General features: G+C 43.9%; 1 protein-coding gene across 4 annotated transcripts; it reads left to right on the top strand.

The window, feature by feature from the left end:
• Positions 1-27,617, top strand: LOC134294710 (protein spire homolog 2-like). 4 transcript variants are annotated; one of them, XM_062966319.1, is made up of 17 exons: positions 1-772; positions 2,989-3,291; positions 9,461-9,498; positions 12,752-13,132; positions 15,763-15,846; positions 15,943-16,107; positions 17,615-17,701; positions 18,805-18,928; positions 19,031-19,203; positions 19,748-19,949; positions 21,567-21,715; positions 21,973-22,107; positions 23,146-23,213; positions 23,322-23,349; positions 23,432-23,547; positions 26,336-26,970; positions 27,205-27,617. In XM_062966319.1, the coding sequence occupies exons 1-16, from the start codon at positions 757-759 to the stop codon at positions 26,544-26,546; spliced, it is 2,280 nt and encodes a 759-aa protein (XP_062822389.1). In that variant the 5' UTR covers positions 1-756; the 3' UTR covers positions 26,547-26,970; positions 27,205-27,617. The 4 variants fall into 4 exon arrangements, with proteins under 4 accessions (XP_062822389.1, XP_062822386.1, XP_062822387.1 ...); XM_062966316.1 differs by lacking the exon at positions 1-772 and having other exon boundaries at positions 823-3,291; XM_062966318.1 differs by lacking the exon at positions 1-772 and having other exon boundaries at positions 826-3,291; positions 19,748-19,910.

The following is a 27,617-nucleotide window of genomic DNA, read 5'->3' as shown; positions in this document are numbered from 1 at the left end:
CTTTTCCTGAATCCCTTCTTATTATCCAACATATTCACTTATCCTGCCGGCCTGTTTACGTTGGATAAGTGAGACTCTACTGTATATTTCTAATCTTATATTATCTGCTGAGAACTGGATTATATGAGGCCCCTTCTTCACAGCTGGATAAAATGCACACTGAAGTGGATTATATGGCAGTGTGGAGTCAAGATAATCCAGTGCAAAGCAGATAATATAAGATTATAAATGGGTTATATAGCTGTGTGGAAGGGCCTTGAGTCTACACTGCCATATAATCCAGTGCAAATTAGATAATCTGTGGAAGAGGCCTAAGTGAGGCCTAAATCTCCCTCTAATTAGGACTTTATTTTTCTTTTCTTTTTGTTGTATCAACCTAGAGGCGTGGATGATGGGTTGTGTTGTCAAATTTTGAGGTTGGGGGGCCTGTACTTTTGTTGTTTTGTGAATTGCCATGATGCCATCACTCTTTTATATATATAGATAATAATAGAGAAAAATGTACCATATATTCTCGAGTATAAGCTGACCCAAATATAAGCCAACCAGGACTCTCACCCAAGTATAAGCCGAGGGGGGCTTTTTTAGTCTTAAAAAAGGGCTGAAAAACTAGGCTTATACTCGAGTATATACAGTATTCCCTGCTTTCCCCTTCCTACCTGTTGCCCAGGTGAGCCAGGTTTGCTCACCTGACTCACCTGAAAGGCTTTGGATGCATTTTCCCAGCAGCATTTTTTTGACCTGAGCAAGATTTTAATGGACAACTTCCTAGGTAGGCTTGCCTCTTTGTATTATTCTCCATCCTTTAGAATAGCTCCTTTTATTGCAAATTTTATATAGATATACATATATAGATATTTGAGATAGAAAGGTTGGCATTGTTTCCATCCCTTGCTTTTTGTATTTAGATTTGCACTCCTGCTCTAGAACTTGTAGTTACAACACTACAAGAAGGGTGTGTTTGTGTGTATTTATATACACACACGTCACTGTTTGCTGTTGTTATCACCGGTAGCAAAAGAACCGCATACAAAAGTATGTAAAACCTTAAATAAACATGCCATAGCCTTTTCCCTTACTAAAGTCGCAGTTGAAATCGTGACTTAATAGGATGAGAAAAATCACAGAATTGGAAAGGGAGCCCCAGCGGTCATCTAGTCCAACCCCATCCACGTAATAGTCTACATTAGAATTGATGTGACAGTCTATAGCGTCTCACATCATGAGTTCCCTTCCTGGATGATGGTTTGTAGGCTCCTTGGAGGAAGAAAAATGGCCATTTATAGCCAGAGATCTTTCCTCTGAAAGGGATTAAGGACAGAGGTACAGGGATTAAATGGCTTGACTTTCTCTCCTTGGTCCGTTTGCCTTGGTCTGAGCTGGACACTTCAGCAGGTAGATGCAAAATAGATCCACATTTTCCCCTCCGTATCCGCTGGGTTTGGGGTCCAAGACTCCATGGATGATCGTCCCCATAAATACATATTAAATAATATATAATATTATGGTGTCATTTTTAAGATTGGTCTGCATGAGTTCAAAGGTAGTGCAGCCAGAGGCAGGGCACATGCTCAGACTCCCCTTCTTTGGGTTGCTCTGGGGCCACTTTGCACATGCTCAGAGGCCCCTTGAGTAGGCTATTGGCTGCTTTGGGTCCACTTTGCACATACTCAGAAGTCTCTTGCCCTTCTTGTTCCTCTGGGTGGGCTTTTGGTTGCTTTGGGGGCCACTTTGCACATGCTCAGAGGTCCTTTGCCCTTCTTATTCCCCTGGGTGGGTGGGCGGGCTTTTGGTTGCTTTGGGGGCCACTTTGCACATGCTCAGAAGTCCCTTGCCCTTCTTATTCCCCCTCTATTTGTTGCTTTGGGGTCCACTTTGCACATGCTCAGAGGCTCATAGTCCCTTCCCCTTCTTGTTCCCCTTCTTTTGGTTGCTTTGGGCCCACTTTGAACATACTCAGAAGTCTCTTGCCCTTCTTGTTCCCCTAGGTGGGTGGGTGGGCTTCATGCTTGCTTTGGGGGCCACTTTGCACATGCTCAGAGGCCCCTTGCCCTTCTTGTTCCCCTGGGTGGATGGGTTGGTGGGCTGGCTGGCTTTATGGTTGCTTTGGGGCCACTTTGCACATGCTCAGGGAGCCCTTGCCCTTCTTCTTCCCCTAGTTGGGTGAGCGGGTGAGCCTTTGGTTGCTTTGGGCCCACTTTGCACATGCTCAGAGGTCTCTTGCCCTTCTTATTCACCTTCCTTTGGTTGCTTGGGGGTCCACTTTGCACATGCTCAGAGGCCCCTTGCCCTTCTTGTTCTCCTGGGTGGGTGGGTTGGTGGGCTGGCTGGCTTTATGGTTGCTTTGGGGCCACTTTGCACATGCTCAGAGGCCAGCTGCCCTTCTTATTCCCCTGTGTGGGCTTTATGCTTGCTTTGGGGGGCACTTTGCATATGCTCTGAAGTCCCTTTCCCTTCTTATTCCCCCTCCTTTGGTTGTGTTGGGGTCCACTTTGCACATGCTCAGAGGCCCCTTGCCCTTCTTATTCCCCCTCTTTGGGTTGCTTTGGGGTCCACTCTGCACATGCCCAGAGTCCCCTTGCGCTCCTTGTTTCCCTGGGTGGGTGGGTGGGCTTTATGGTTGTGTTGGGGTCCACTCTGCACATGCCCAGAGTCCCCTTGCCCTCCTTGTCCCATGGGTGGGTGGGTGGGCTTGTGAAGGCGGGCTCCTCCTCCTCCTTTTCTTTGGCTCCGGAGCAGCCTCTTCCTCCCTCCCTCCCTGCCTCCCTTCCTCCGGGGCTCTTCTCTTCGTGGCGCTGGCCTGCCGGGGCCCCTCCCTGGGCGGCTGCGGCTGCTGCTTGGCGGGGCCTGGCGCCTCCTCCTCCTGGCTGCTCTCCTGGCTGCGGGGGCGGAGGGATGCCCGCCCGGCCCGGCCCGGCCCTCCTCCTCCTCCTCCGTCCTCCTCCTCCGCCTCCTCCCTGACGGGTCTGGCTGTTCCTCCTGCGGCAGGTGCGGGCTCCGAGGATGGCGCAGGGCCCGCCATGTCCCTCCGGGCGGCCCCGACAGAGGACGGCGGAGCCTCGGCGCCGGCGGGACCCCCGGAGCTGTCCCTGGAAGAGGTGCTGAAGGCCTACGAGCAGCCGCTCAACGAGGAGCAGGCCTGGGCCGTGGCCTTCCAGGTCTGCCGCGGGATCCAGGGCGCCGGGAAGGACGGGCCCGCCCGGGGGCCCCAGGGGCGCCTCGCCGGACCCGCCGACCTCCTCCTCCGCCGGGACGGAGCCGTCGCCGCCAAAGGAGAGAGCGGCCTGGCCGGTGAGTCTCGCCTGCCTATTACCGGGAGGAAGGGAGCCGCCCCGCCAGGGCCGGCCGGAGATAATTTAAAATATTAAGCGGGGGTGGAGAAAAGCGCCCCCGCCGCGCAGGGGGTGGGGAAAAGTGCCCCCCCCCCCCCGCAGGGGCGGGGGAAGCCTGACGGTGCCCCCCGGGGACCTGCGCCCGAGGCGGCCGCCTCACGTGGCCTCTATGGTGGGGCCGGCCCTGCGCCCCGCCAGTCCCACCCCAAAGGAGGGTTGGGGTCTCTCTTTTGAAAGGGCTGCGTCCCCTTTAAGAGCCACCCCAAGACCCTATGACAGATCAAAGGACTTTCCAAACAAGAGACTTCTTTAGAAGGAGTATTGGGAATTCCAGACAGGAAACAATCGGGACCAGCTAACACCTCCCAACAAAGGGTACCCCCCCAGGTAGGAAACATCCAGTCCTTGAAGCTGCAAGGCCATTCAGGGTGGGAGGAAGAATTCTTATCTGTTTTAGCCTTGCAGACTATTCCAGACAAGAAACAATCAGGGCCAGCTAACACCTCCCGACAAAGGGTTCCCCTTCTCCTGCCAAGAAAACGGGAATTCCAGACAGACAATCAGGGCCAGCTAACACCTCCCCCAAACAAAGGATACCCCCGCCAAGAAAACAGGGGAGTTCCAATCAGACAATCAGGGCCAGCGAACACCTCCCGACAAAGGGTACCCCACAGGCAAGAAAATGGGAATTCCAAACAGGAGACAATCGGGGCTAGCTAACACCTCCCGACAAAGGGTACCCCCCACCAAGAAAACAGGGGAATTCCAGACAGAAAATCAGGGCCAGCTAACACCTCCCAACAAAAGGTACCATTCAGGCAAGAAAATAGGAGAATTCCAGACAGACAATCAGGGCCAGCTAACACCTCCCAATAAAGGGTAACCCCCACCAAGAAAACAGGGGAATTCCAGACAGACAATCAGGGCCAGCTAACACCTCCCAACAAAGGATGCTTGCCCATAGGTAGGTAGCAGGCGGTCCTTGAAGCTGCAAGGCCATTCAGGGTGGGAGGAAGAACTCTTGTCTGTTTGAGACATGTGTGAATATTACGATTGATCACCTTGATTAGCACCAAATAGCCTTGCAGGCTATTCCAGGCAAGAAACAATCAGGGACAGCTAATCACCTCCCAACAAAGGCAGGAATCAGCCAGGCCTTCAAGCTGCAAGGCCATTCAGGGTGCGAGAAATAACTCTTGTCTGTTTGAGGCACGTGTGAATATTGCAATTGATCACCTTGATTAGCACCAAATAGCCTTGCAGACTATTCCAGACAGGAAACAATCAGGACCAGCTAATCACCTCCCAACAAAGGATTCCCCCAGGCAGGAAGTAGCCAAGCATTGAAACTGCAAGGCTATTCAATGATAATCAATGTGCTCAATTATAATATTCACACTTGCCTCCAACGGGCAAGAGTTCTTTCTTGCACCCTGGACATCATTCCCCAGATATATAAACCCCACTTGCCTAGTTTCCAACAGACTTCACAACCTCTGAGAGTGCCTGCCACAGATGTGGGCGAAACGTCAGGAGCGAATGCTTCTGGGACATGGCCAGACAGCCTGGAAAACTCACAGCAACCTAATTGTTGTTGTTGTTGTTTATTTATTTATACCCTGCTTTTCTCCCTAACAAGGATACTCAAAGCAGGCTTACATCAAAGCCTGTACAGTTTGAAATTTACAGATATACAAACATTAAAAAGGGATTCATTTTATCCTTGGAGAGACCTCTTCTTATTTGGGGAAGAGGAGCAAAACATTGCCTTTAACTTTGGAGGAACTGCATCTCAATCCTTTGTGATGTATTTTCGGATGATGCGTGCAGATCCCAGCAGGGTGGCCTTTTGCAGTTGGCAGATCGTGATTTTGTCAATGTCCATTGTTTCCAAATGCCGGCTGAGATCTTTTGGCACGGCACCCAGTGTGCCGATCACCACCGGGACCACCTGCACTGGTTTCTGCCAGAGTCTTTGAAGTTCAGTCTTGAGATCCTGATAGCGGCTGAGTTTTTCCTGTTGTTTTTCGTCAATGCGACTGTCACCTGGGATGGCGACATCAATGATCCAAACCTTTTTCTTTTCCACAACTGTGATGTCTGGTGTGTTGTGTTCCAGAACTTTGTCAGTCTGAATTCGGAAGTCCCACAGTATCTTTGTGTGCTCATTTTATTATTATTATTATTATTTAAATTTTTAATATTATTTTATTTATTGTTATCATTATTAATTTTATTATAGGGTCTTTGCATCTTATTTTGAGATGTTTACCTTGTGCATAAGGCGAACCCATCTAAATAAGAAATGCATAGAAGGACAAAAGCCAATTGAGTCTTTTCCCAACCCAATGCTGGTTCTCTGTCCATGTTCCAAGACTGTTGCACCCAAACATTTGCAAGAGGAAGGTTTTTCCCGGTAGCGGTTGCAATTGATAATATTTGCTCAGAAGCACCGCAAGAAGGTGTTTTAGGACAACACAAAAAAACCAGTTTGCCCAGTTCTTTAATGGTTATTATCACCTGGGGCTCCTTCCTTGACTTCCATCCAGCCCTGCAAATGCAAGGTGACCCTCCTGGTGCATTTCGGGGATGTTTCCAGCCCTGCAAGGCGGCACTCGGGCCGGACCAAAAGCCTTGCGTCACTCCCACCGTCCCTGAAGGGAAACTAATGGGAACAGAGGCAGGAGAGAGCAAAGTATATTCGCTGCAGAACAGCATTGCTTTTGGGGTTGTTGTATGTGTCAACAACACATTGAGCATTGCTTTTCTTTCATCCATACTGTTTGCAGCTCCCTGCTTGATGCCTCCTGTGTCCACTGGCAGCAAAACATGCAAGACCAGAAATAGTTCTTGCATGGATATTGTTGGTTTTATTATTGCTATCTCCCTCTCTCTGTATGTATGTATGTGTGTATATAATAATAATAATAATAATAATAATAATAATAATAATAATAATAATAATAATAACAACAACAACAACAACAATGGGACCCTGAAGAAGGAGACAGAAGGCCTGATCCTTGCAGCCCAGGAGCAAGACATCAGAACAAATGCAATGAAGGCCAAGATCGAAAAATCAGCTAATGACCCAAAATGCAGACTGTGCAAGGAAACCGACGAAACCATGGATCATATCCTCAGCTGCTGTAAGAAAATCGCACAGACAGACTACAAACAGAGGCACAACTATGTGGCCCAAAGGATTCATTGGAACTTATGCCTCAAGTACCACCTCCCAGCAGCAAAGAACTGGTGGGATCACAAACCTGCAAAAATATTGGAAAATGAGGACGCAAAGATACTGTGGGACTTCCGAATCCAGACTGACAAAGTTCTGGAACACAACACACCAGACATCACAGTTGTGGAAAAGAAAAAGGTTTGGATAATTGATGTTGCCATCCCAGGTGACAGTCGCATTGACGAAAAACAAAAGGAAAAACTCAGCCGCTATCAGGACCTCAAGATTGAACTTCAAAGACTCTGGCAGAAACCAGTGCAGGTGGTCCCAGTGGTGATGGGCACACTGGGTGCCGTGCCAAAAGATCTCAGCCGGCATTTGGAAACAATAGACATTGACAAAATCACGATCTGCCAGCTGCAAAAGGCCACCCGACTGGGATCTGCACGCATCATCCGAAAATACATCACACAGTCCTAGACGCTTGGGAAGTGTTCAACTTGTGATTTTGTGATACGAAATTCAGCATATCTATCTTGTTTGCTGTGTCATAAAATAAAATAATAATAATAATAATAATAATAATAATAATTATTATTATTATTATTATTATTATTATTATTATTATTATTATTATTTTTATCCCGCCACCATCTCCCCGAAGGGACTCAGGGCGGCTAACGTGGGGCCAAGCCCAAAACAGAAACAAAATGTGACAAGTTAAAACCAATATAAATAACTAAAAACAGTGTCAACACAACAAATAAAATCAACAATTAAAACACAAGAATCTCTCCAATCTCCCTAGATTTACATTTGCAAGAGTTCTTTAACAGCTTGGCTGCAGAGAGACATTCTTATTGGAATGTCTTACATGCCCTGCCTCATGCACGGAGGAGGAGTTGTTTAAAGCTACGGACAATGCGGTTGCTGTTGCCCGCTTTTGGTCTAAAACTATTTAGTTGCTTGTGATTTCCTTTATGTCATCATTTTAAAATGTATTTACCATGCAGTGCTTTTGACACGAAATAAATAAATTGTAAAGAAAGAAATGCTATGAGAGCATTTTCTCTCTATGTCAATATATATACCATAATGGGTTGTTGTGAGTTTTCCGGTCTGTATGGCCATGTTCCAGAAGCATTCTCTCCTGACGTTTCGCCCACATCTATGGCAGGCACCCTCAGAAGTTGTGAGGTTGTGAGGGAGGAAGGAGAAAAAGCTGTTCGGCAGTGGAACTCTCTGCCCCAGAGTCTGGTGAGGCTCCTTCTTTGGCGGCTTTTAAGCAGAGGCTGGATGACCATCTGTCGGGGGTGCTTTGAATGTGATGTTCCTGCTTCTGGGCAGAATGAGGTTGGACTGGATGGTCCATGAGGTCTCTTCCAACTCTAGGATTCTATGATTCTATATAATACACATCACAACCTCTGAGGATGGTTGCCATAGATGTGGGCAAAACGTCAGGAGACAACGCTTCAGGAACATGACAAGACAGCCTCGAAAACTCACAACAACCCTGTGATTCTGGCCATGAAAGCCTTCGACAACACTTTGTTATTGTTGTTATTATTTCTATAGTTCTTACTGTGCCACCTTTTCCTCACTCTGGGATTCAAGGCATCTTGCGACAGTTAGAACAAACATCGGTAAACATTTATACAGTACTAACATTTTAACATATCAATTGAAGTAGAAATACAACTGAAGCCAGTGGAAAGCAGAAACACTTGGAGAAGCAACAGTTCTGTCAATACTGCGGATTTTATTAATATCCAGAAGCCAGAAAGATTGCAAATGTGCATTAAGTTGATCCCGTCTCCACCTCTGTTCCTTTCACTTGGCCAAATGCCCTGGAGACCTATTTCCTGCCTTTGACCCCGTCCAACTAAAAGGGAAAAGGTCACCCAACCCCTAGCAACAAATGTGAGAGGCAGGTGGCCTTTCCTCCCTTTGGGGAACGTCTCGAGGCCAAAGCAGATGGACGGCCAGATGGAAGCGGATGGAGTTAAGTGCCTGGACGGACCAGATGGACAGCAGTGGGTGGCCGCTTTGGAGGAGGAGAGAAGCATGCAGGACAAGGACAAAGGAAGGAGGCATCTATACGGCACACTTAATCCAGTTTTGACACCACTTGGACTGCCATGGCTCCAAAAGAGGAGGCCAGTGTAAATGTTGTAATTAATCACCTTTGTTTAGCATTGAATGGCCTTCCCAGCCTCACATCCTGGCCTGGGGGAATCCTTTGTTCAGAGTCGTTAGCTGCCCCTGATTGATCCATGTCTGGAGTTCTTCTGTTTTTAGTGTTTTTATTTACTGTTCTGATTTAGGAGTTTTTAAATACTGGTAGCCAGATTTTGTTCATTTTCATGGTTTCACACAGACCTCCAAAAGACAAGAGTTCTTTCCCCCATCCAGGAAATTCCACAAATATATAAACCTTCCTTGCTTAGTTTCTCCATACCTCACACCTCTGGCGATGCATGCCACAGATGTGGGTGAAACGTCAGGAGAGGATGCTTCTGGAACATGGCCATATAGTCTGCAAAACTCACAGCAACCCAACAATAACAAAGGTTGCACGTGCCTTTTTCGGCGTCCAAAATCCTCCTACGATAAACCTTTGCTTTCTGGTGGTTCAAGGCACACAAATGTTGTTTCATGCACAATATTATTAAAAATATTGTGTCTGAAACAACCTTCAGATGCAGAGGAAGGATACATAAATGTCATAGTTAGATTTGGGTCCCATCTCCGAGATATCTCGTGACCTAGATGCAAATGTTTCCTACAAAGGGAAATTATGAAAATCCAAAACACTTCTGGTTCCAGGAATTTTGAACAAAGGAGATTTAAACTTGGAGTAATAGTAACAACAACAACAACAACAACACATCCGGTTCCAAGAAAGAGGAATATTAATTGTGTATTTTTTTTCCTTTTGCAGAACTCCCATTGACTTTAACGCCTTCTGCAGAAGCCCAGGTGAGTTCAAGATTATTATTATTATTATTATTATTATTATTATTATTATTATTATTATTCCTTATATCCCATTTTTATCTCTTAATTGAGACTAAGTCACTCAGGCTATTATTATTATTATTATTATTATTATTATTATTATTATTATTATTTATTAGCGACATTTATATCCCGCCCTTCTCACCCCGAAGGGGACTCAGGGTGGCTTACAAGTTATATGTACATACAATATATACTATTAGTACAGCATAAAATAAACATGATATATTACTATATTGTACTATACCTCTGTATTGCAATATTATTAGTAATATTACATGTAATATAAATATACAATTATAATAGTGTATTGTTATTATATTGTATTACATTATAATATTATCAATATTATATGTACAGTAGAGTCTCGCTTATCCAACATAAACGGGCCGGCAGAATGTTGGATAAGCGAATATGGTGGATAATAAGGAGGGATAATGGAAAAGCCTATTAAACATCAAATTAGGTGATTTTACAAATTAAGCGCCAAAACATCATGTTATACAACAAATTTTACAGAAAAAATAGTTCAATACACAGTAATGCTATTTAGTACAGTATACACAGTAATGCTATGTAGTAATTACTGTATTTATTAATTTAGTACCAAAATATCACGATGTATTGAAAACACTGACTACAAAAATGCGTTGGATAATCCAGAACGTTGGATAAGCGAGTGTTGGATAAGTGAGAGACTACTGTATATACAATGTATATATATAAAAATGTAATGTGCGTTTTATTATGGAGTAAACAACAAAACCACTGAACCAAATCACACCAAATTTGGCCGCAAAAGACATAGTCATCCAAAATATGTCTTTCCAACAAAAAACCCTATAAAAACAAAGTCCAAATTAGAAGAAGAGGAAGAACTGTGTATTCCCCTTGCTGCCAGTTAGAAGGCTAAGCTCCGCCCACTTGGTCTCCTAGCAACCCACTCAGCCATTTAATGGCACCCAGGGCCTCTTCACTCAGGCCTCTTCCACTTCCTATAAAATACAGATTATTTTATTTATACTGGATTACAGTAGAGTCTCACTTATCCAACATTCATTTATCCAACGTTCTGGATTATCCAACGCATTTTTGTAGTCAATGTTTTCAATACATTCTGATATTTCGGTGCTAAATTCGTTAATATAGTAATTACTACATAGCATTACTGCTTATTGAACTACTTTTTCTGCCAAATTTGTTGTATAACATGATGTTTTGGTACTTAAATTGTAAAATCATAACCTAATTTGATGTTTAATAGGCTTTTTCTTAATCTCTCCTTATTATCCAAGATATTCGCTTATCCAAGCTTCTGCCGGCCCGTTTAGCTTGGATAAGTGAGACTCTACTGTATTATCAATATTATACGTATATACAATGTCATAGACAGAACGCCACCAAATAGAGTAAAACTCAGTTTATTGAGGTTACAGAACTAAAATTGCCCGTTAAGAAACAAATAACAAGGCAAACACTTGACTTCAGTGTAAAAAGTAACAAAAACAGTTCCGTTTGAACTAAAACGGTTAAAGGTAATAAACCGGATTAAACAGGAGTTTAATCCGGATTAAATCAAAAGTGCTTACTTCAGCCTGACGAACAAAGCAAACAAAAGAGGATAAACAGCGGTCAGAATGAAAACAATAAACTGGCAGCAGATTCTTCTCTGCTACACAAAAACTACAGATGAGTAAATCAGGCTGTTTACTCCTCCGTGCAACGAGCAACATCCGGGTCCAGGCACATCAATCAGGGTAACGGCAGTCAGCGGGGTCCCAATCCAGTCCAAGGTCGAAAGCCAGGTGCAGACGTCTAGAATTCCACAAGTCTCAACGATAGCCACAGAAGGAGTAGTCTGGGGTCGAGGTCAGTCAGTCAGCGTCAATCCAGAGTAGGCAATTAATGTCCGTCAAAAAGACGACGGAGGTCCAAGCTATTAAGATTAAACACAAGTTGCACAGAAAAACCCCACACAGTACCTCCCGCCGTCTATGCCCAGTGTCCTTGGTAACTTACGTATCCAGCAACGAATCACACCCGTCTTCAGGAAATTCCCCAACAAGAGCCCAAGCGTTCGTCCAGATTACCTTGCCCAACGCAATTAGACCTTGATCCTAAACCCCATTTTATCACAGTTCAAACTCATCATGGCTGTCAGCTGCCCTCCCAATTCCAGGTGCCCCATCATCATCATCCTCATCAGAGCTAAAACACCTTTGACTACGCCCCACAGCATCCCCAGCTGTGGATCCCGTTCCATCCCTCCAGCCCGTCCATGGGTCTGATCCTGCAACCCGCCAGTCGCCTCCCATGCTTTGATTGCCGGTGACACCCAAATCCTCCCTCACACGAGTCCACTCCATGTCATCCTCCTCTGAGCTAACCACCTCTTCCTCCATTCCCTCGGTAAAACCCTCAAATGAGTCCTCATCTGTTGGTTCTGCAAATAGATCCCGGAGCCGTTTCCTTTCACGCTCCTCAAAAGAGTCTGACTCTCGAGGAGTCTTACGACCCCGTCTCCTAGTATCAGAGCCCGAAGGCTCAACCATAACATACAATGTATTATATCTATATATATAAAATGTAATGTGTGTTTTATTATGGAGTAAACAACAAAACCACTGAACCAAATCACACCAAATTTGGCCGCGAAAGACATAGTCATCCAAAATATGTCTTTCAAACAAAAATAATCTAGAAAAACAAAGTCCAAATTAGAAGAAGAGGAAGAACTGTGTATTCCCCTTGCTGCCAGTTAGAAGGCTAAGCTCCACCCACTTTGTCTCCTAGCAACCCACTCAGCCATTTAATGGCGCCCAGGGCCTCTTCACTCAGGCCTCTTCCACACTGCCTATAAAATACAGATTATCTTATTTGAACTGGATTATATGGCAGTGTAGGCTCAAGGCCCTAACGCACACCTATATAACCCACAATGCCAAGGCAAGTATCTGCTTTGAACTGGTTTATCTTGAGTCCACACTGCCATGTAATCCAGTTCAGGTCAAGCGGAGTCAAACTGCATTCATTCCACAGTGCAGATACACCCATGAAAATGAAAATGTATTAACAACCATGCACAGTAGGCTTGGGTCACAGTTGTGACGGTGGGCTTCATATGGATCTACACTGGGCAAGGTGGAGGCCAGTTCGGCTTGATCCGAGATGACCACGATCACGTTCTCTAACGGTCAGTCCCTTCTCCTTGCAGATGGTGCAGTCGCTGGGCTTTGCAATCTACCGGGCCTTGGACTGGGGCCTGGACGAGAACGAGGAGCGGGAGCTCAGCCCCGACCTGGAGCGCCTCATTGACCTGATGGTCAACAGCGACTCGGAGGACAGCAGCTGCGGCACGGCGGACGAAGGCTATGGCGGCCAAGATGAGGAGGACGAGGAGGAGGAAGAGGCGGCGGCGGCGGCCAGGGGGGCCCTGCGCGCCGTGCGCACCTTCCGCCAGGTCATGCGGCTCTGCACATCGAGGCTCAGCCAGCCCCAGGAGGCCCAGGCGCACTACCAGGCGGTCTGCCGGGCCCTGTTCCTGGAGACGGTGGAGCTGAAGGCCGCCTTGGCCAAGATCCAGGAGACCAAGGAGGTGAGTGACCGATGCACCTGGGATGGAGAGAGTGGACGCTGGGGTGCTTTGGCCATTGGGTGAGTCTAGGCTGCATCTGTAGAACTCTTGTTTCGATTCCATGCTCTCAACAGACAAGTAAGCTTCTTTAAAATAACATGTTTATTTTGCTCACAACGTCATGTATTTAAATATACAGGTACCTTTCTTGTCAGGTTAAACTTCAAAACGTTTCAGTTTGTAACTTTAACTTATAATCTTTATCAGAGCGCTGTACAGCTCTTTTTTTATAACAGTCTACTTCCAAGAAAACTCAAGCCTCAACTGTCTTCTAACTCCTAAAACTGGCTTATGTACTGTTAGGAGTTAGAAGACAGTTGAGGCTTGAGTCTGTTAGACTACAGAAGCCAGTGTTAGGGAGTTAGAAGACAGTTGAGGCTTGAGTCTAAGAGAACAGAAGCTAGTGTTAGGAGTTAGAAAACAGTTGAAGCTTGAGTCTGTTAAGAGAACAGAAGCCACTTTTAGGAGTTATAAGACAGTTGAGGCTTGAGTCTATTAGAGTACAGAAGCCAATGTTAGGAGTTAGAAGACAGTTGAGGCTTGAGTCTGTTAAGAGAACAGAAGCTAATGTTAGGAGTTAGAAGACAGTTCAGGCTTGATTCTGTTAGAGTATAGAAGCCAGTGTTAGGAGTTAGAAGACAGTTGAGGCTTGAGTCTGTTAAGAGAACAGAAGCCAGTGTTAGGAGTTAGAAGACAGTTGAGTCTTGAGTCTGTTAGACTACAGAAGCCAGTGTTAGAGAGTTAGAAGATAGTTGAGGCTTGAGTCAATTAAGATTACAGAAGCCTGTGTTAGGATTTAGAAGACAGTTGAGGCTTGAGTCTGTTAGACTACAGAAGCCAGTGTTAGAGAGTTAGTTGAGGCTTGAGTCAGTTAAGATTACAGAAGCCAGTGTTAGGAGTTAGAAGACAGTTGAGGCTTGAGTCTGTTAGAGTACACAAGCCAGTGTTAGAGAGTTAGAAGATAGTTGAGGCTTGAGTCAGTTAAGATTACAGAAGCCAGTGTTAGGAGTTAGAAGACAGTTGAGGCTTAAGTCTGTTAGAGTACACAAGCCAGTGTTAGGAGTTAGAAGACAGTTGAGGCTTGAGTCTGTTTTTCCAAATTTCTATTTCAACCAATCTATGGATTTGGGAATCGATTTGCTTTTCATTCTGGTTGGCTTCTCTCCTTCGGTCCCATTATGAATTAAATTATGGTCAATTGTGTGTAGTGAATCTTTATCGTAGAGAAAGTTCTAGTTTCCAGGAAAGGGCAAAGCGTGCTTTCCTTATTCCAAAGGTCGTCCTCCTCACCTGCCAGGTGCAAACGGCACAATGGAGTGTCCGTTGGGAAATAATGTGCTTGTCTTATCTCAGGCTCCCTCTCGGTAAATATTTACCCAAGGGAAGGTCCCGATGTTCTCTTCCTTCTTCCTTCTGATGAGGCCTTTTCTCTGGTTTAATGCAGATCAAATGTGCTTGCAAGGAAAGAAAATGCAATACAGCCCCATTGTTCCCATAGGGAAGAAGGAGAACCATGCTGGCCTATGGAGGATGTCGGACTACAACTCCCAGCATCTCCCACCATAGCAAAGGCTGGCTCAGAAGCTGCTGGGAAGTGTAGTCCTTCCATATCCGAAATGCTTCCTATTCTTGTCTTAGGTTGCATCTACACTGTCAATAGAGTTATGCACTTGGAAGGGCCCCCAAAGGTCATCTAGTCCAACCTCATTCTGCATTGGCCTTTGGGGGTCCCTTCCATGTGTATAATCTGTATGATTTTCTAAGTTTTGGCCTCACTCGATCCTTATATACTGTATCCCTGTTTTTATCTATTTTATACTGTTGCTTTGTATATCGTGTCTTTTGTTTACCTTATTTTAATTGTATTGATTGGGGCCACCCCAAGTCCCTGTGTGGAGATAGTGGTGGGATATTAAAAATAAAGTTATTATTATTGACACAACGACGTTGTATGACACAGCGAACAAGATAGATATGCTGGGTTTCGTTTCACAAAATCACAAGTCGAACACTTCCCAAGTGTCTAGGACTGTGTGATGTATTTTCGGATGATGCATGCAGATCCCAGCAGGGTGGCCTTTTGCAGTTGGCAGATCGTAATTTTGTCAATGTCTATTGTTTCCAAATGCCGGCTGAGATCTTTTGGCACGGCACCCAGTGTGCCCATCACCACCGGGACCACCTGCACTGGTTTCTGCCAGAGTCTTTGAAGTTCAATCTTGAGGTCCTGATAGCGGCTGAGTTTTTCCTGTTGTTTTTCGTCAATGCGACTGTCACCTGGGATGGCAACATCAATGATCCAAACCTTGTTCTTTTCCACAACTGTGATGTCTGGTGTGTAATAATAATAATAATAATAATAATAATAATAATAATAATAATTATTATTATTATTATTATTATTATTATTATTATATTTCTGATACTCCTTCCTTGAGAGGTCCACCAGTTATGGAGATTATGGAGATATGCCCATCCTGGAGGATTCTTGTTCCCAAAAGTAACTTTTCCCAGTTTTCCAGAAGAATTCTGGAGGTTAAATGTAGCATTAGTCAAAACAAATAGTCTCCCCAATGTCCTCTTCTCTGCAGATGTTGACGAAACTGAAGAATGAAGACGAGGAGCTGAGAGACCGGTCAGTTGCAGACCTGGACAACCTGAGGAACACCGACTGGGTATGGATTCGGGACACGGGGGTGTTTGGGGGTCCTATCTCAGTGAGGCTTTGACCTCCGGCCGCGTCTTGATGACCGCTGGGCCCTGTCTTCCAGGCCCGGCTCTGGGTCCAGCTCATGCGGGAGCTGCGCAACGGGGTCAAGCTCAAGAAGGTCCAGGAGAAGCAGTTCGACCCCTTGCCCACCGAGTACCAGCTGACCCCCTTCGAGATGCTGATGCAGGACATCCGGGCTCGGAACTACAAGCTCCGCAAGGTCATGGTGAGTCCGGGGTCAGGGCAGCGGTCAGTGCTGGCCTCCAGTCCCTATTGTGGATCGCATTGCTTTAATATAAGTTTAATATCTTCTATATATATAAAAGAGTGATGGAATCCTGGCGACCAACAAAACAACAAAACTAAAGGCCTCCCAACCTCGAAATTTGACAACACAACCCATCATCCACGCCTCTAGGTTGATACAACAAAAAGAAAAGAAAAATAAAGTCCTAATTAGAGGGAGAGGAATAATTGTTTTTCTCCAATTGCTGCCCACTTGGTCTCCTAGCAACCCACTCAGTCCAGGGGACAGACAGATTTAGACCTCACTTAGGCCTATAAAATTCAGATTATGTCAGGGGAAAACCTTTACCATGTACCCTAATTACCACCAATTCCTCAATACTTTATTTCCCATACCACCATACTTTGCCACAGCAACGCGTGGCCGGGCACAGCTAGTAAGTTTAATATAAGTTTAAGGCCCCTGGTGGTGGCGCAGTGTGTTAAAGCACTGAGCTGCTGAACTTGCAGACCGAAAGGTCCCAGGTTCAAATTCCAGGAGTGGAATGAGCGTCCGCTGTTAGCCCCAGCTCCTGCCAACCTAGCAGTTCGAAAACATGCAAATGTAAGTAGATCAATAGGTACCGCTCCGGCGGGAAGGTAACGGTGCTCCATGCAGTCATGCCTGTGGCCACATGACCTTGGAGGTGTCTATGGACAACATCGGCTCTTCAGCTTAGAAATGGAGATGAGCACCAACCCCCAGAGTGTGAGTAGATCAATAAGTACCGCTCCGGCGGGAAGGTAAAGGCGCTCCATGCAGTCATGCCGGCCACATGACCTTGGAGGAGTCTACGGTCAACACCGGCTCTTTGGCTTAGAAATGGAGATGAGCACCAACCCCTAGAGTGTGAGTAGATCAATAGGTACCGCTCCGGCAGGAAGGTAACGGTTCTCCATGCAGTCATGCCAGAGGCCACATGACCTTGGAGGTGTCTATGGACAATGCTGGCTCTTTGGCTTAGAAATGGAGATGAGCACCAACCCCCAGAGTGTGAGTAGATCAATAGGTACCGCTCCAGCGGGAAGGTAAAGGCGCTCCATGCAGTCATGCCAGTGGCCACATGACCTTGAAGGTGTCTACGGACAACGCCGGCTCTTCGGCTTAGAAATGGAGATGAGCACCAACCCCCAGAGTCGGTCACGACTGGACTTAACGTCAGGGGAAAACCTTTACCTTTTAATACAAGTTTTGTTGTTCTATTTTCATATCAGCTTTTCACTTAGCTTTAAGGGAGCTCTCCAAGGTGCTGAACCTCTTTATGACTCTAGATTTTGAAAGATTATTTAATCCTAGAAAGGATTTATTGCCTTTTCTTTCTTTCCCCCTTACTTCTCAGGGTGCATCTACACCAAAAAATTAATGCAGTTCAACACCACTTTAAGAAGCAGTTACGATATTTATAATATTTTAACGTTTTGGTTTATTATTTGTGTTTTTCTGCCAGGTGGATGGGGACATCCCTCCGCGGGTGAAGAAAGATGCTCATGCGCTCATCCTTGACTTCATAAGATCCCGGCCACCCTTGAGACAGGTAGGCATCCCTTGGCTATGTTGTTGTTGTTGTTGTTGTTTGTTGTTGTTGTTGTTGTTGCTGCTGCTGCCAAGCAGTGAGACACAGTCAAAGCCCTCCCAACAGATGACCATCCAGCCTCTGCTTAAAAATCTCCAGAGAAGGGGACTATAATTATTACCGTTTTGATTCATCATCATCATCATCATCATCATCATCATCATCATTATTATTATTATTATTATTATTATTAATCATAGAATGCTAGACATGGGAGGGACCCCAAAGGCCATCCAGTCCAACCACCTTGTGCCAGGCAGGAAAACACAGTCAAAACCCTCCAGACAGATGGCCATCCAGCCTCTCATAGATTATAGACTTGGAAAGGGACCCCAAGGGCCATCCAGTCCAATGTTTTCTATACATCGTGATATTTTGGTGCTAAATTCGTAAATACAGTAATTACAACATAACATTACTGCGCATTGAACTACTTTTTCTATCAAATTTGTTGTATAACATGATGTTTGGGTGCTTAATTTGTAAAATCATAGCCTAATTTGATGTTTAATAGGCTTTTCCTTAATCCCTCCTTATTATCCAAGATATTCGCTTATCCAAGCTTCTGCTGGCCCGTTTAGCTTGGATAAGTGAGACTCTACTGTATTATTATTATTATTATTATTATTATTATTATTATTATTACCATTGTCACTATTATTATTAGAATCCTAGAGCTGGACGTCTAGGATTCTAATAATAATAGTGACGATGATAATAATAATAATAGAGCTGGACCTCTAAAGGCCATCCAGTCCAACCCAGTCCTGCTAGGCATCCAACTCCCTTCTGCCAGGCAGAAAGATATTATTATTATTATTATTATTATTATTATTATTATTATTATTATTATTATTATTATCCTAAAACTGGAAGGGACTTCTAAAGGTCATCCAATCCAACCCCCTTCTGCCTGGAAGGAAAACAACATCCACCATCCAATCCCTCTCGACAGATGACCATCCAGCCTCTTCTTTAAAACCTCCAGGAAATGAGACTTTATTGTTATTTTGATGATGATGATGATGATGATGATGACCCTGCTTGCCCTTCCTTCTTTGCAGGCTTCGGAGCGGCGGCTGCGGCCGATTCCTCAGAGGCAACGGACGCTGCATGAAAAGATTTTGGAGGAGATCAAGCAGGAGAGGAAGCTTCGTCCGGTTGAAGAGCGCTTCCAGAACCAGAAAGGTGGGTCCGTTAGGCCACAGGAAGGTCAGTTGGGGTTAGTGACCCAAAGGTGGGTAGCAGAGCATGTGCAAAGCATTGCCTTTCCTTTTCTCCGCCATCCAGGGTTCGGATCCGTGCCTTGCCTGGTGAAGGCCTGCTCCGGTGACGCCAAGTCCACCTCCTGCATCAACCTCTCCGCCTCGGACTCGGGGACCCCGGTCCAGCAGCGCCAAAGACCCCGGATCCTGCTGAAGGCCCCGACGCTGGCCGAGATGGAGGAGATGCTCACCTCCGAAGTAAGGGCAGGGATTGTGAAAGTGGTGTCAAACTGCATTCATTCTTCAGTGTACAAGGGCTATCCACAAAGTAGGTTACGTTTTGGATTTTAAAAAAGGACAAAGTATAGGAGAAATCATTTACCATATGCAGCTGAAAGACACATCCCAATACTACAATCTCATGCAATTCCCATTGAAATCTAGGCACGTCTCATATAGATAAATGAGTTTGAAAATTACTGCTCCAGTAAATTCCCCACTTTGTCCTCAGCCCTTCCCCCTTCTCCCTTCCTGCAGCTTCCAGCCATGCCCCCATTGTTGGAAACGTAGGAGAGAGGCGGCAAATTTACTGGGGCAGACCTTTTCAAACTCATTTATCTATATGACACGTGCCTAGATTTCAATGGGGATTACGTGAGATTGTAGTATTGGGATGTGTCTTTCCGCTGCATATGGTAAATGATTTCTCCTATACTTTGTCCTTTTTAAAATCCAAAACGTAACCTACTTTGTGGATAGCCCTCGTAGATGCACCCTCAAGTGTCTCCCTGTCTCTCCGCAGGAGGAGGACTCTCCCGGGTCGGAGGCTTTGCAAGGTCTGGGGCTGAAGCGCGACCGCTCTTTTTCGGAGCAGGACCTGGCCCAGTTCCAGAGCGAGAGCCAGAGCAATGCGCCGGACGCCGAGAACGACGGATACAGCGGGTCCGAACCCAGGCCCCGCTCAGGTACCCCCTCCGATGCATGGACCAGAATCCAGAACCCGGGCAAGTTCCCCCTCCGCCCCAATCCACCCCTCTTCTCTCTGTGCAAAATGACCGGAGCATCATTTATTTATTGCATGCATTTTCTCTCCATGTTGATTGCAAAGAGCAAAGCTGCATTTCTATGCTCACCTGAAAGCAACTTCCCCTAACTTTGGATATGCAGCATCACAGCAAAAATCAAGAAAGACACTTTTTGGAACGACTTGCCCCATTGCCATAATCCTAGACAGAAATCAATAGTGTTTTCCATCCTTACCAATGTTGTTGGTGTTGTTGTGGTGGTGCATAAACTTTGTCTATTTATATATAGAGTGCCCTCAAATGTGCATGGTGCTTAAAACAACCAAAAACAGCGTGTCCTACCAAAGGTGGACAATCTAAAATATATGTGTGTGTGTTTATGTATTTATTATTTGTTTATTTATTTACAACATTTTTACACCGCCTTTCTCACCTGTAGGGAATCAAGGCGGCTTAAAGGGTTGGCCAAATTCAATGCCCCAAAACAGAATTCAATAAAATCAATAGCACAATTACATCAATTAAATACTTAATAAAAATATTATGCAAAATTTAAAACACATAAATGTATATATAAATAATATAATATCTGTATATAGTATTAATATAATATGGCAGACAGTTTAAAATATATGTGTATGTATGTATATAGAAATAATATAATATATAAAATATAATATATAAAATAATATATATATATATATAATATGGTAGACAATGCAAAATATATGTCTGTGTATATGTATATAGAAATAATATATAATAAGGCAGACAATCTAAAATATATGTCTGTGTGTATGTATATAGAAATAATATAATATATAATAAGGCAGACAATCAAACATATATGTGTATGTATATAGAAATAATATAATATGTGCACATAATATATAAATAATATAATATAAAGGCTGGCAATCTAAAATATATGTGTGTCTGTATAAATAAATAATGTAATGTTATAATGTAACAGACATACATATATTTTAGGTTGCCTGCCTTTATATTATATTATTTAAATATAATATAAAGTCAGGCAACCTAAAATATATGTATGTTTATGTATATAGAAATAATATAAGGTGTGTATATAATATATAAATAATAATATATAATATAATATAAAGGGAGACAATCCCAAATATGTATGTATGTGTGTATAAATAATGTAATATGTGCATATCACATATAATGTAAAATTGATAATCTAAAATATGTATGTGTATGTGTATAAATAATATAGTATATATAAAGGAAGACAATCTAAAATATATGTCTGTGTATGTATATAGAAATAATATAATATATAATATGGCAGACAATCTAAAATATGTGTGTCTGTATATATAAATAATATAATGTGTGCATATAATACATAAATATAACATAAAGGCAGGCAATCTAAAATAGATGTTTGTGTAGATATATATAAATGATTTAATATGTGCACATTATGAAAGGTTTTCCTTTTCATTGCTGGAAGTGATGGCGCATTAGATTCGAGTCAATACGGTAATTCATTGCATGCAACGGCATTTGCCCAAGTTGTGTTATTTCTCAGGTGTTGCTGACCATTAGGTGCCAATGTCCTTGCAGGATCCGTCCCGGCCAGTTACCACCCGGCGGTCTCTTGCGGCTCCAGCCCCTTCCCGGCCAAGCAGGGCTTCCTCAGCTCCGTGGATGAAAAGTCCGAGGCCGGATCGGGACCCCCTCCTCCGGAGTCCAGCATGAAATACTTGTGGCTGGTAAGTGTCTGTGTTTGGCTACACAACCATCTTCTAGGTAGGAACCAGTTTGACTCGTTTGACTAGTTAAATCCCAGTTGGAAAAATCAAGAACTATCTTCCGAAGAATAATTGGATTCTAAAAGTTCCAAAACTGGTGGAAATAGACTTTTAGACATTGCTCTAAGAACTTCTCCAATCTGGATGGGCGGAGGGAGGGGTGGTCTGGATGACCTCTAGGGACCCCTCCAATCCTATGGTCCTTTTCTCCTCCCCAGCAAGAGTTCAGCCACCCGGAGAGCTTGGCCCTGACCGTGGAGGAGATGGTCAATGACCGGCGGGTGCTGGTCAAGGCCGAGATGGAGAAGTTCCAGCAAAGCAAGGAGCTCTACAGCAGCATGAAGAAGGGCAAGGTCAGCTCAAGGGCCATTTGGCCAGAAACATGATGTTTTGATGCTTAATTTGTAAAATCATAACCTAATGATGTTTAATATGCTTTTCTTTAATCCCTCCTTATTATCCAACATATTCGCTTATCCAACGTTCTGCCGGCCCATTTACGTTGGATAAGTGAGACTCTACTGTAACAATAATAATAACTACTATTCAGAGTTTCCCAAATGGAAGTTTCTCCACTATATACAATCCGGAAATATCTGTGTATGTGTAAAAAGAAAGAGATTACAGTAGAGTCTCGCTTATCCAACGTAATCGGGCCGGCGGAACCTTGGATAAGCAAATATGTTGGATAATAACGAGAGATTAAGGAAAAGCCTGTTAAACATCAAATTAGGTTATGATTTTACAAATGAAACACCAAAACATCATGTCATGCAACAAATTTGACAGAAAAAGTAGTTCAATACCCAGTAATGCTATGTAGTAATTACTGTATTTATTAATTTAGCACCAAAATATCACGGTGTATAGAAAACATTGACTGCAAAAATGGCTTGGATTATCCAGAGGCTTGGATAAGCGAGGCTTGGATAAGTGAGACTCTACTGTAATAATAATAATAATAATAATAATAATAATAATAATAATAATAATAATAATAATAATAATAATTTGTGATATGAAATCCAGCATGTCTATCTTGTTTGGTGTGTCATACAATAAAATAATAATAATATCCTACAAAAATGCGTTGGATAATCCAGAATGTTGGATAAGTGAGACTCCACTGTAATTATAAATTATATAAAATATATACTGCATGTAAATATAAAATATATGCAGTTATAAGTATATATCTACAACGCGAGTGTTGGGTAAGTGAGACTCTATATCTATTTCTGGTTTGCAACAAGGTGCAGAAGGCATATTGAAAGACATAGCTATACATGAGAAATAGTCTTATCATGAGAAGAGTATAGAGGGATGCATCCACACTATAGAATTGATGCAGTTTGGTACCACTGTGCTACCTCTGGATCTTCTTTCTTTAGATCTGTTGCTGCTGCAAGACCAAGTTTGCCCTCTTCTCCTGGCCGCCCACCTGCCTCTTCTGCAAAAGGTGAGCTGGGGGCGGGGCCTGCCTTGGATTGACAGGTGTGGGGCGGGACTAAGGCGCTTATTATTCTATCCTTCCATGCGCAATCTTATTTTCTTCTATTGTTTTCAGGTCTGTCTGTGGTTCTTGCAGCCTGAAGGTAAGAGCAACTCCTTTCCCTCTTTCTTGTCCCCAATCCTTTTCTTCGCTCCATCTTCTGAAGCCCATTTCTTTGCCTTTAGATCAAGATGCCTTCCAAGAAGCTGGCCCACATCCCGGTCTATGCCTTGGGCTTCGAGACCCTGCCGGGCTCATTGGGGCCCAAGGCACCCCCTTTCCGGAAGAAGGAGACCTTCCAGTAAGTGTTAACAAACCGGCAAGGCTTGCTAGAGTTGGAAGGGACCCCCAAAGGTCATCCAAACCAACCCTTTCCTTCCAGGCAGGAAGGCACAATCACATTGGCCTTTTGAGATGCTGCATCACACTGTTGACTCATGTGATAGACACCAGGCGCCACCCAGTCCAGTCCCTTTGCCTTATAGGAATGCTCAATCCAAGCCCTCCCGACAGATGGCCATCCTGCCTCTGATTAAAAACCGCCAGAGAAGGGGTCCATCATCATCATGAAATATAATGATAGCTTCCTAGAGCAATGGTGGGCAACCTTTTGTGCTTGGTGTGTCAAAATTCACCAAAAAACCTAGCATGACTTGGGTGGTGTGTCACTTTGAGAAAAAAAACACCATAATTTCACAATATGTATAGTTTAAATAACAAAAAATTATAATTGTAATATATAACGGCGCTCCATACAGTCATGCCAGCCACATGACCTTGGAAGTGTCTATGGACAACGCCGGCTCTTTGGCTTAGAAATGGAGATGAGCACCAACCCCCAGAGTTGGATACAAATCGACTTAACATCAGGGGAAACCTTTACCTTTTAATATATAATTGTATTTAATAAATCAAACAACTATTTACTACCATTTTTCCATGTACCACAATCTATGGTACCTCTTGCAGTTTCCACGCTTACTTCTCTCTATTCTAATTTCAATGTAGTCATGAATAATATAATAATAATATAATAGCAATAATATGATAATATACTACAATAATAATAGAATTATATATATATATATTATACACACACGCGCGCGCGCATAATGTGCATAATTTCCATGGAGTAAACAACAAAACCACTGGACCAAATCACACCAAATTTGGCCACAAAAGACATAGTCATCCAATCAATCTGCATGTGGCAGCAAAAATGGCTAAGTGTGTCAGTGCTGACACGCGTGTCATAGGTTGGCCATCACTGTCCTAGACCATCATCACCATCATCATCATCATCATCATCATCATTAGCCGTCCTTGGGGCCCTTGTGGATGACCAGAACATCTAGAAATGGCAGTTTTTCTTCCTTTTTCCCCCCATGGTGAATTGGATGTTTGGGTGGATGCTGTTGAGGTGGTCCAGGAAACCATGAAATGAACAAAATCTGGCTACCAGTATTATAAAACGCAAAAATCAGAACAGTAGATGGGAAGCAACACTCTGAGGGCAGAGGAGCCCCAAGGACGGCTAATGACTCTGAACAAAGGATGCCCCCAGGCAAGAGACAAACCTTTCCAATGCTAATTAGGGTGATTAACTGAAACATTAGCGCTTAACTCTTGTCACACCCTGGACTCTCCACAGATATAGGACTCTCCACAGGGTCTATTCCCATCCCAATTTGCACTTCCAGAATTTGCAGCACTTTATCAGTCACCTTGTGTTTACAATATTTATATGGTGCACCTTACCCAGTCTACTTTTACAATCTCTCAGTTTTAATCCATGTTTTTATTAGTTCTTGTTTTTTATTAGCTAATGTTTTATTTTATTTTTTATTTTTTTTATTGTGCAAGTTGTTGTCTATTGCTGTGTTTTATACTGCTACTGTTTTTATTCGGGCTTGGCCCCATGTAAGCCGCCCTGAGTCCCCTCCGGGGAGATAGAGGCAGGGTATAAAAATAAAGTTATTATTATTATTATTATTATTATTATTATTATTATTATTATTATTATTATATATTTACCTTCCTCGCCTAGTTTATCCATGCCTCATAACCTCTGAGGATGCCTGCCATAGATGTGGGCGAAACGTCAGGAGAGAATACTTCTGGAACATGGCCACACAGCCCAAAAGACATACAACAACCCTGAAACTCTATAAAGTTTCTAGAAATAAAATCTCATTTTAAAAAATTAAAAATATTGTATTACATTATAATATTATTATCAATATGATAGTAGTCCAGAGTTGGAAAGGACCCCAAAGATCATTCAGTCCAACCCGCTCCTGCCAGGCAGGAAGAGACAATCGAAGCCCTCCTGGCAGATGACCATCCAGCCTCTGCTTAAAAGCCTCCAGCCTAGCTTCTAACGCAGAGGTCCTCAAACTTTTAAAGCAGAGGGCCGGTTCACAATCCTTCAGACTGTGGGGGGGGGCCGAATTATCATTTGGAGGGAAAAAAACCAACAAATTCCTATGCACACTGCACATGTCTTATTTGTAGTGCATAATAACAACAACAATGAAAACAATTGTAACCAACATAAACCTATCAGGTTTTCAATGGGAAGTGTGGGCCTGCTTCTGGCCAATGAGATAGTCAAGTTAATTAGGATTGTTGTTGTTGTGTGCCTTCAAGTCATGTCAGACTTTGGGCAAGCCTAAGTCTAAAATTATTTATTTATTCATTCATTTACTACATTTATTTATTACATTTATATCCCACCCTTCTCACCCCGAAGGGGACTCAGAGCAGCTGTATGTACATACAATATATTATATTATTAGCATAGCACAATATTAGCATTATATATTACTATATTGAACTATACCATATTATTATTAGTAATATTACATTTAATATATAATATATAATTAATATTATTATATGGTATTATTAGTATTATATTGTATAACAATTATATGTATATACAATATATTATATTATTTAAAATGATATAAAAATATAATATTATAAAACTGAGGGCGGGGGCCAGGTAAATGACCTTGGAGGGCCGCATCCGGCCCCCGGGCCTTAGTTTGGGGACCCCTGTTCTAACGCTTCTCCTTTTGCAAAAGCCCCTTGCAGGGCACCCGCTGGCGGAGCGTGGAGGAGGAGTTCCCCTACATCTACGCCCACGGCTCGGTGCTCAAGGACGTCTGCTCCGACTGCTCCGGCTTCGTCACGGACGTGGTCAGCTCCAGCCGCAAGAGCGTGGACATCCTCAACACCGCCACGCCCGACCGGAGGAGCCGCAAGACCCAGTCCCTCTACATCTCCTCCAGCTAGGCCCCCGACACCATGGCCCCCATCGTCCCCAAGCCTTTGGGTCACAATCTGCACCGAAAGAGGAGCTGGAGAGGAAGCGCCAACGTCTCTGCTTTCTTGCATCCACTCCGACACCCATCGTCCCCGTCTCTGCCTGTGCTGTGTCTCCAATGCACCAGAGAGGGAAAGGAGTCAAATTCTTTTTTGGGTTCGGAAAGGAAGCCTCAACCTCTCCGCTTTCTATCTTCCTTGCATCCACTCCGACACCCATCATCCCCACCCGCCTGCATCTGTGTATACGTCCGTGTATATATATACATATCGATAGACACTCTATATTTATTATCCACGGATCCACTTGCTCCTGTCTTTCCTCCCTTGCGCCCCAGCCCTCTGCACATGCTCTATGGAAATGGAGAAGACCAAGAATAGTGTTTTATGTGTTGTCGAAGGCTTTCATGGCCGGGATCACAGGGTTGTTGTATGTCTTTCGGGCTGTGTGGCCATGTTCCAGAAGCATTCTCTCCTGACGTTTCGCCCACATCTATGGCAGGCATCCTCTCAGGCATCCTCTCAGGCTTAAGCGGCTGAGAGGGAAAAGGAAAGGGCCTGAGAGGATGCCTGCCATAGATGTGGGCGAAACGTCAGGAGAGAATGTTTCTGGAACATGGCCACACAGCCCGAAAGACATACAACAACCCAATAGTGTTTTAAATGGGCTGCATTCCTTTCATTGGCGTATGGAGATTCTGGTCAAATTCCCCTTTCTTCTTCCTTTCCTTCCCTCCCTTGGGCCCCAGCCCTCTGCCCATGCTCTATAAAAATAAACTTTACCCATGCTTTGGCCAGGTCAGGCTTCAAAGGAAGCAATTGCTGTTTGTGCCAATCTACTTGCCCAGCTTGTCGCTGTTTTCGTTGCCTCTGGACTTCAACACATGCCTTACGGACCCTGAAATAATAATAATCCACAATTAGACGGAAGGAGAAGATTCCTCCTTGCCTCCCTCTTCCTTAGAAGTCCTCCCAGCAGCCGATGTTTTATACGCTGCCTGCACTGTATAGAATTGTAAATAAAATTGAAAGCGAACCAAA

The sequence above is a fragment of the Anolis carolinensis genome, unplaced genomic scaffold, assembly GCF_035594765.1.
Source record: "Anolis carolinensis isolate JA03-04 unplaced genomic scaffold, rAnoCar3.1.pri scaffold_19, whole genome shotgun sequence".
In the NCBI taxonomy this organism is placed as follows: domain Eukaryota; kingdom Metazoa; phylum Chordata; class Lepidosauria; order Squamata; family Dactyloidae; genus Anolis; species Anolis carolinensis.
The sequence above is the reverse complement of the archived record's forward strand: the minus strand, read 5'-3'. Positions and strand labels throughout refer to the sequence as shown.

What these genes read in the sequence shown, in the direction of transcription:
- LOC134294710 (XM_062966316.1), top strand. Translation starts at nt 2,271, where the DNA reads ATGCTCAGAGGCCCCTTGCCCTTCTTGTTCTCCTGGGTGGGTGGGTTG. An exon ending in ACCTGAGGAACACCGACTGG is followed by an intron (nt 15,847 to 15,942) that starts GTATGGATTCGG and finishes CCTGTCTTCCAG; the next exon opens with GCCCGGCTCTGGGTCCAGCT. An exon ending in GACCAGAATCCAGAACCCGG is followed by an intron (nt 19,950 to 21,566) that starts GCAAGTTCCCCC and finishes ATGTCCTTGCAG; the next exon opens with GATCCGTCCCGGCCAGTTAC.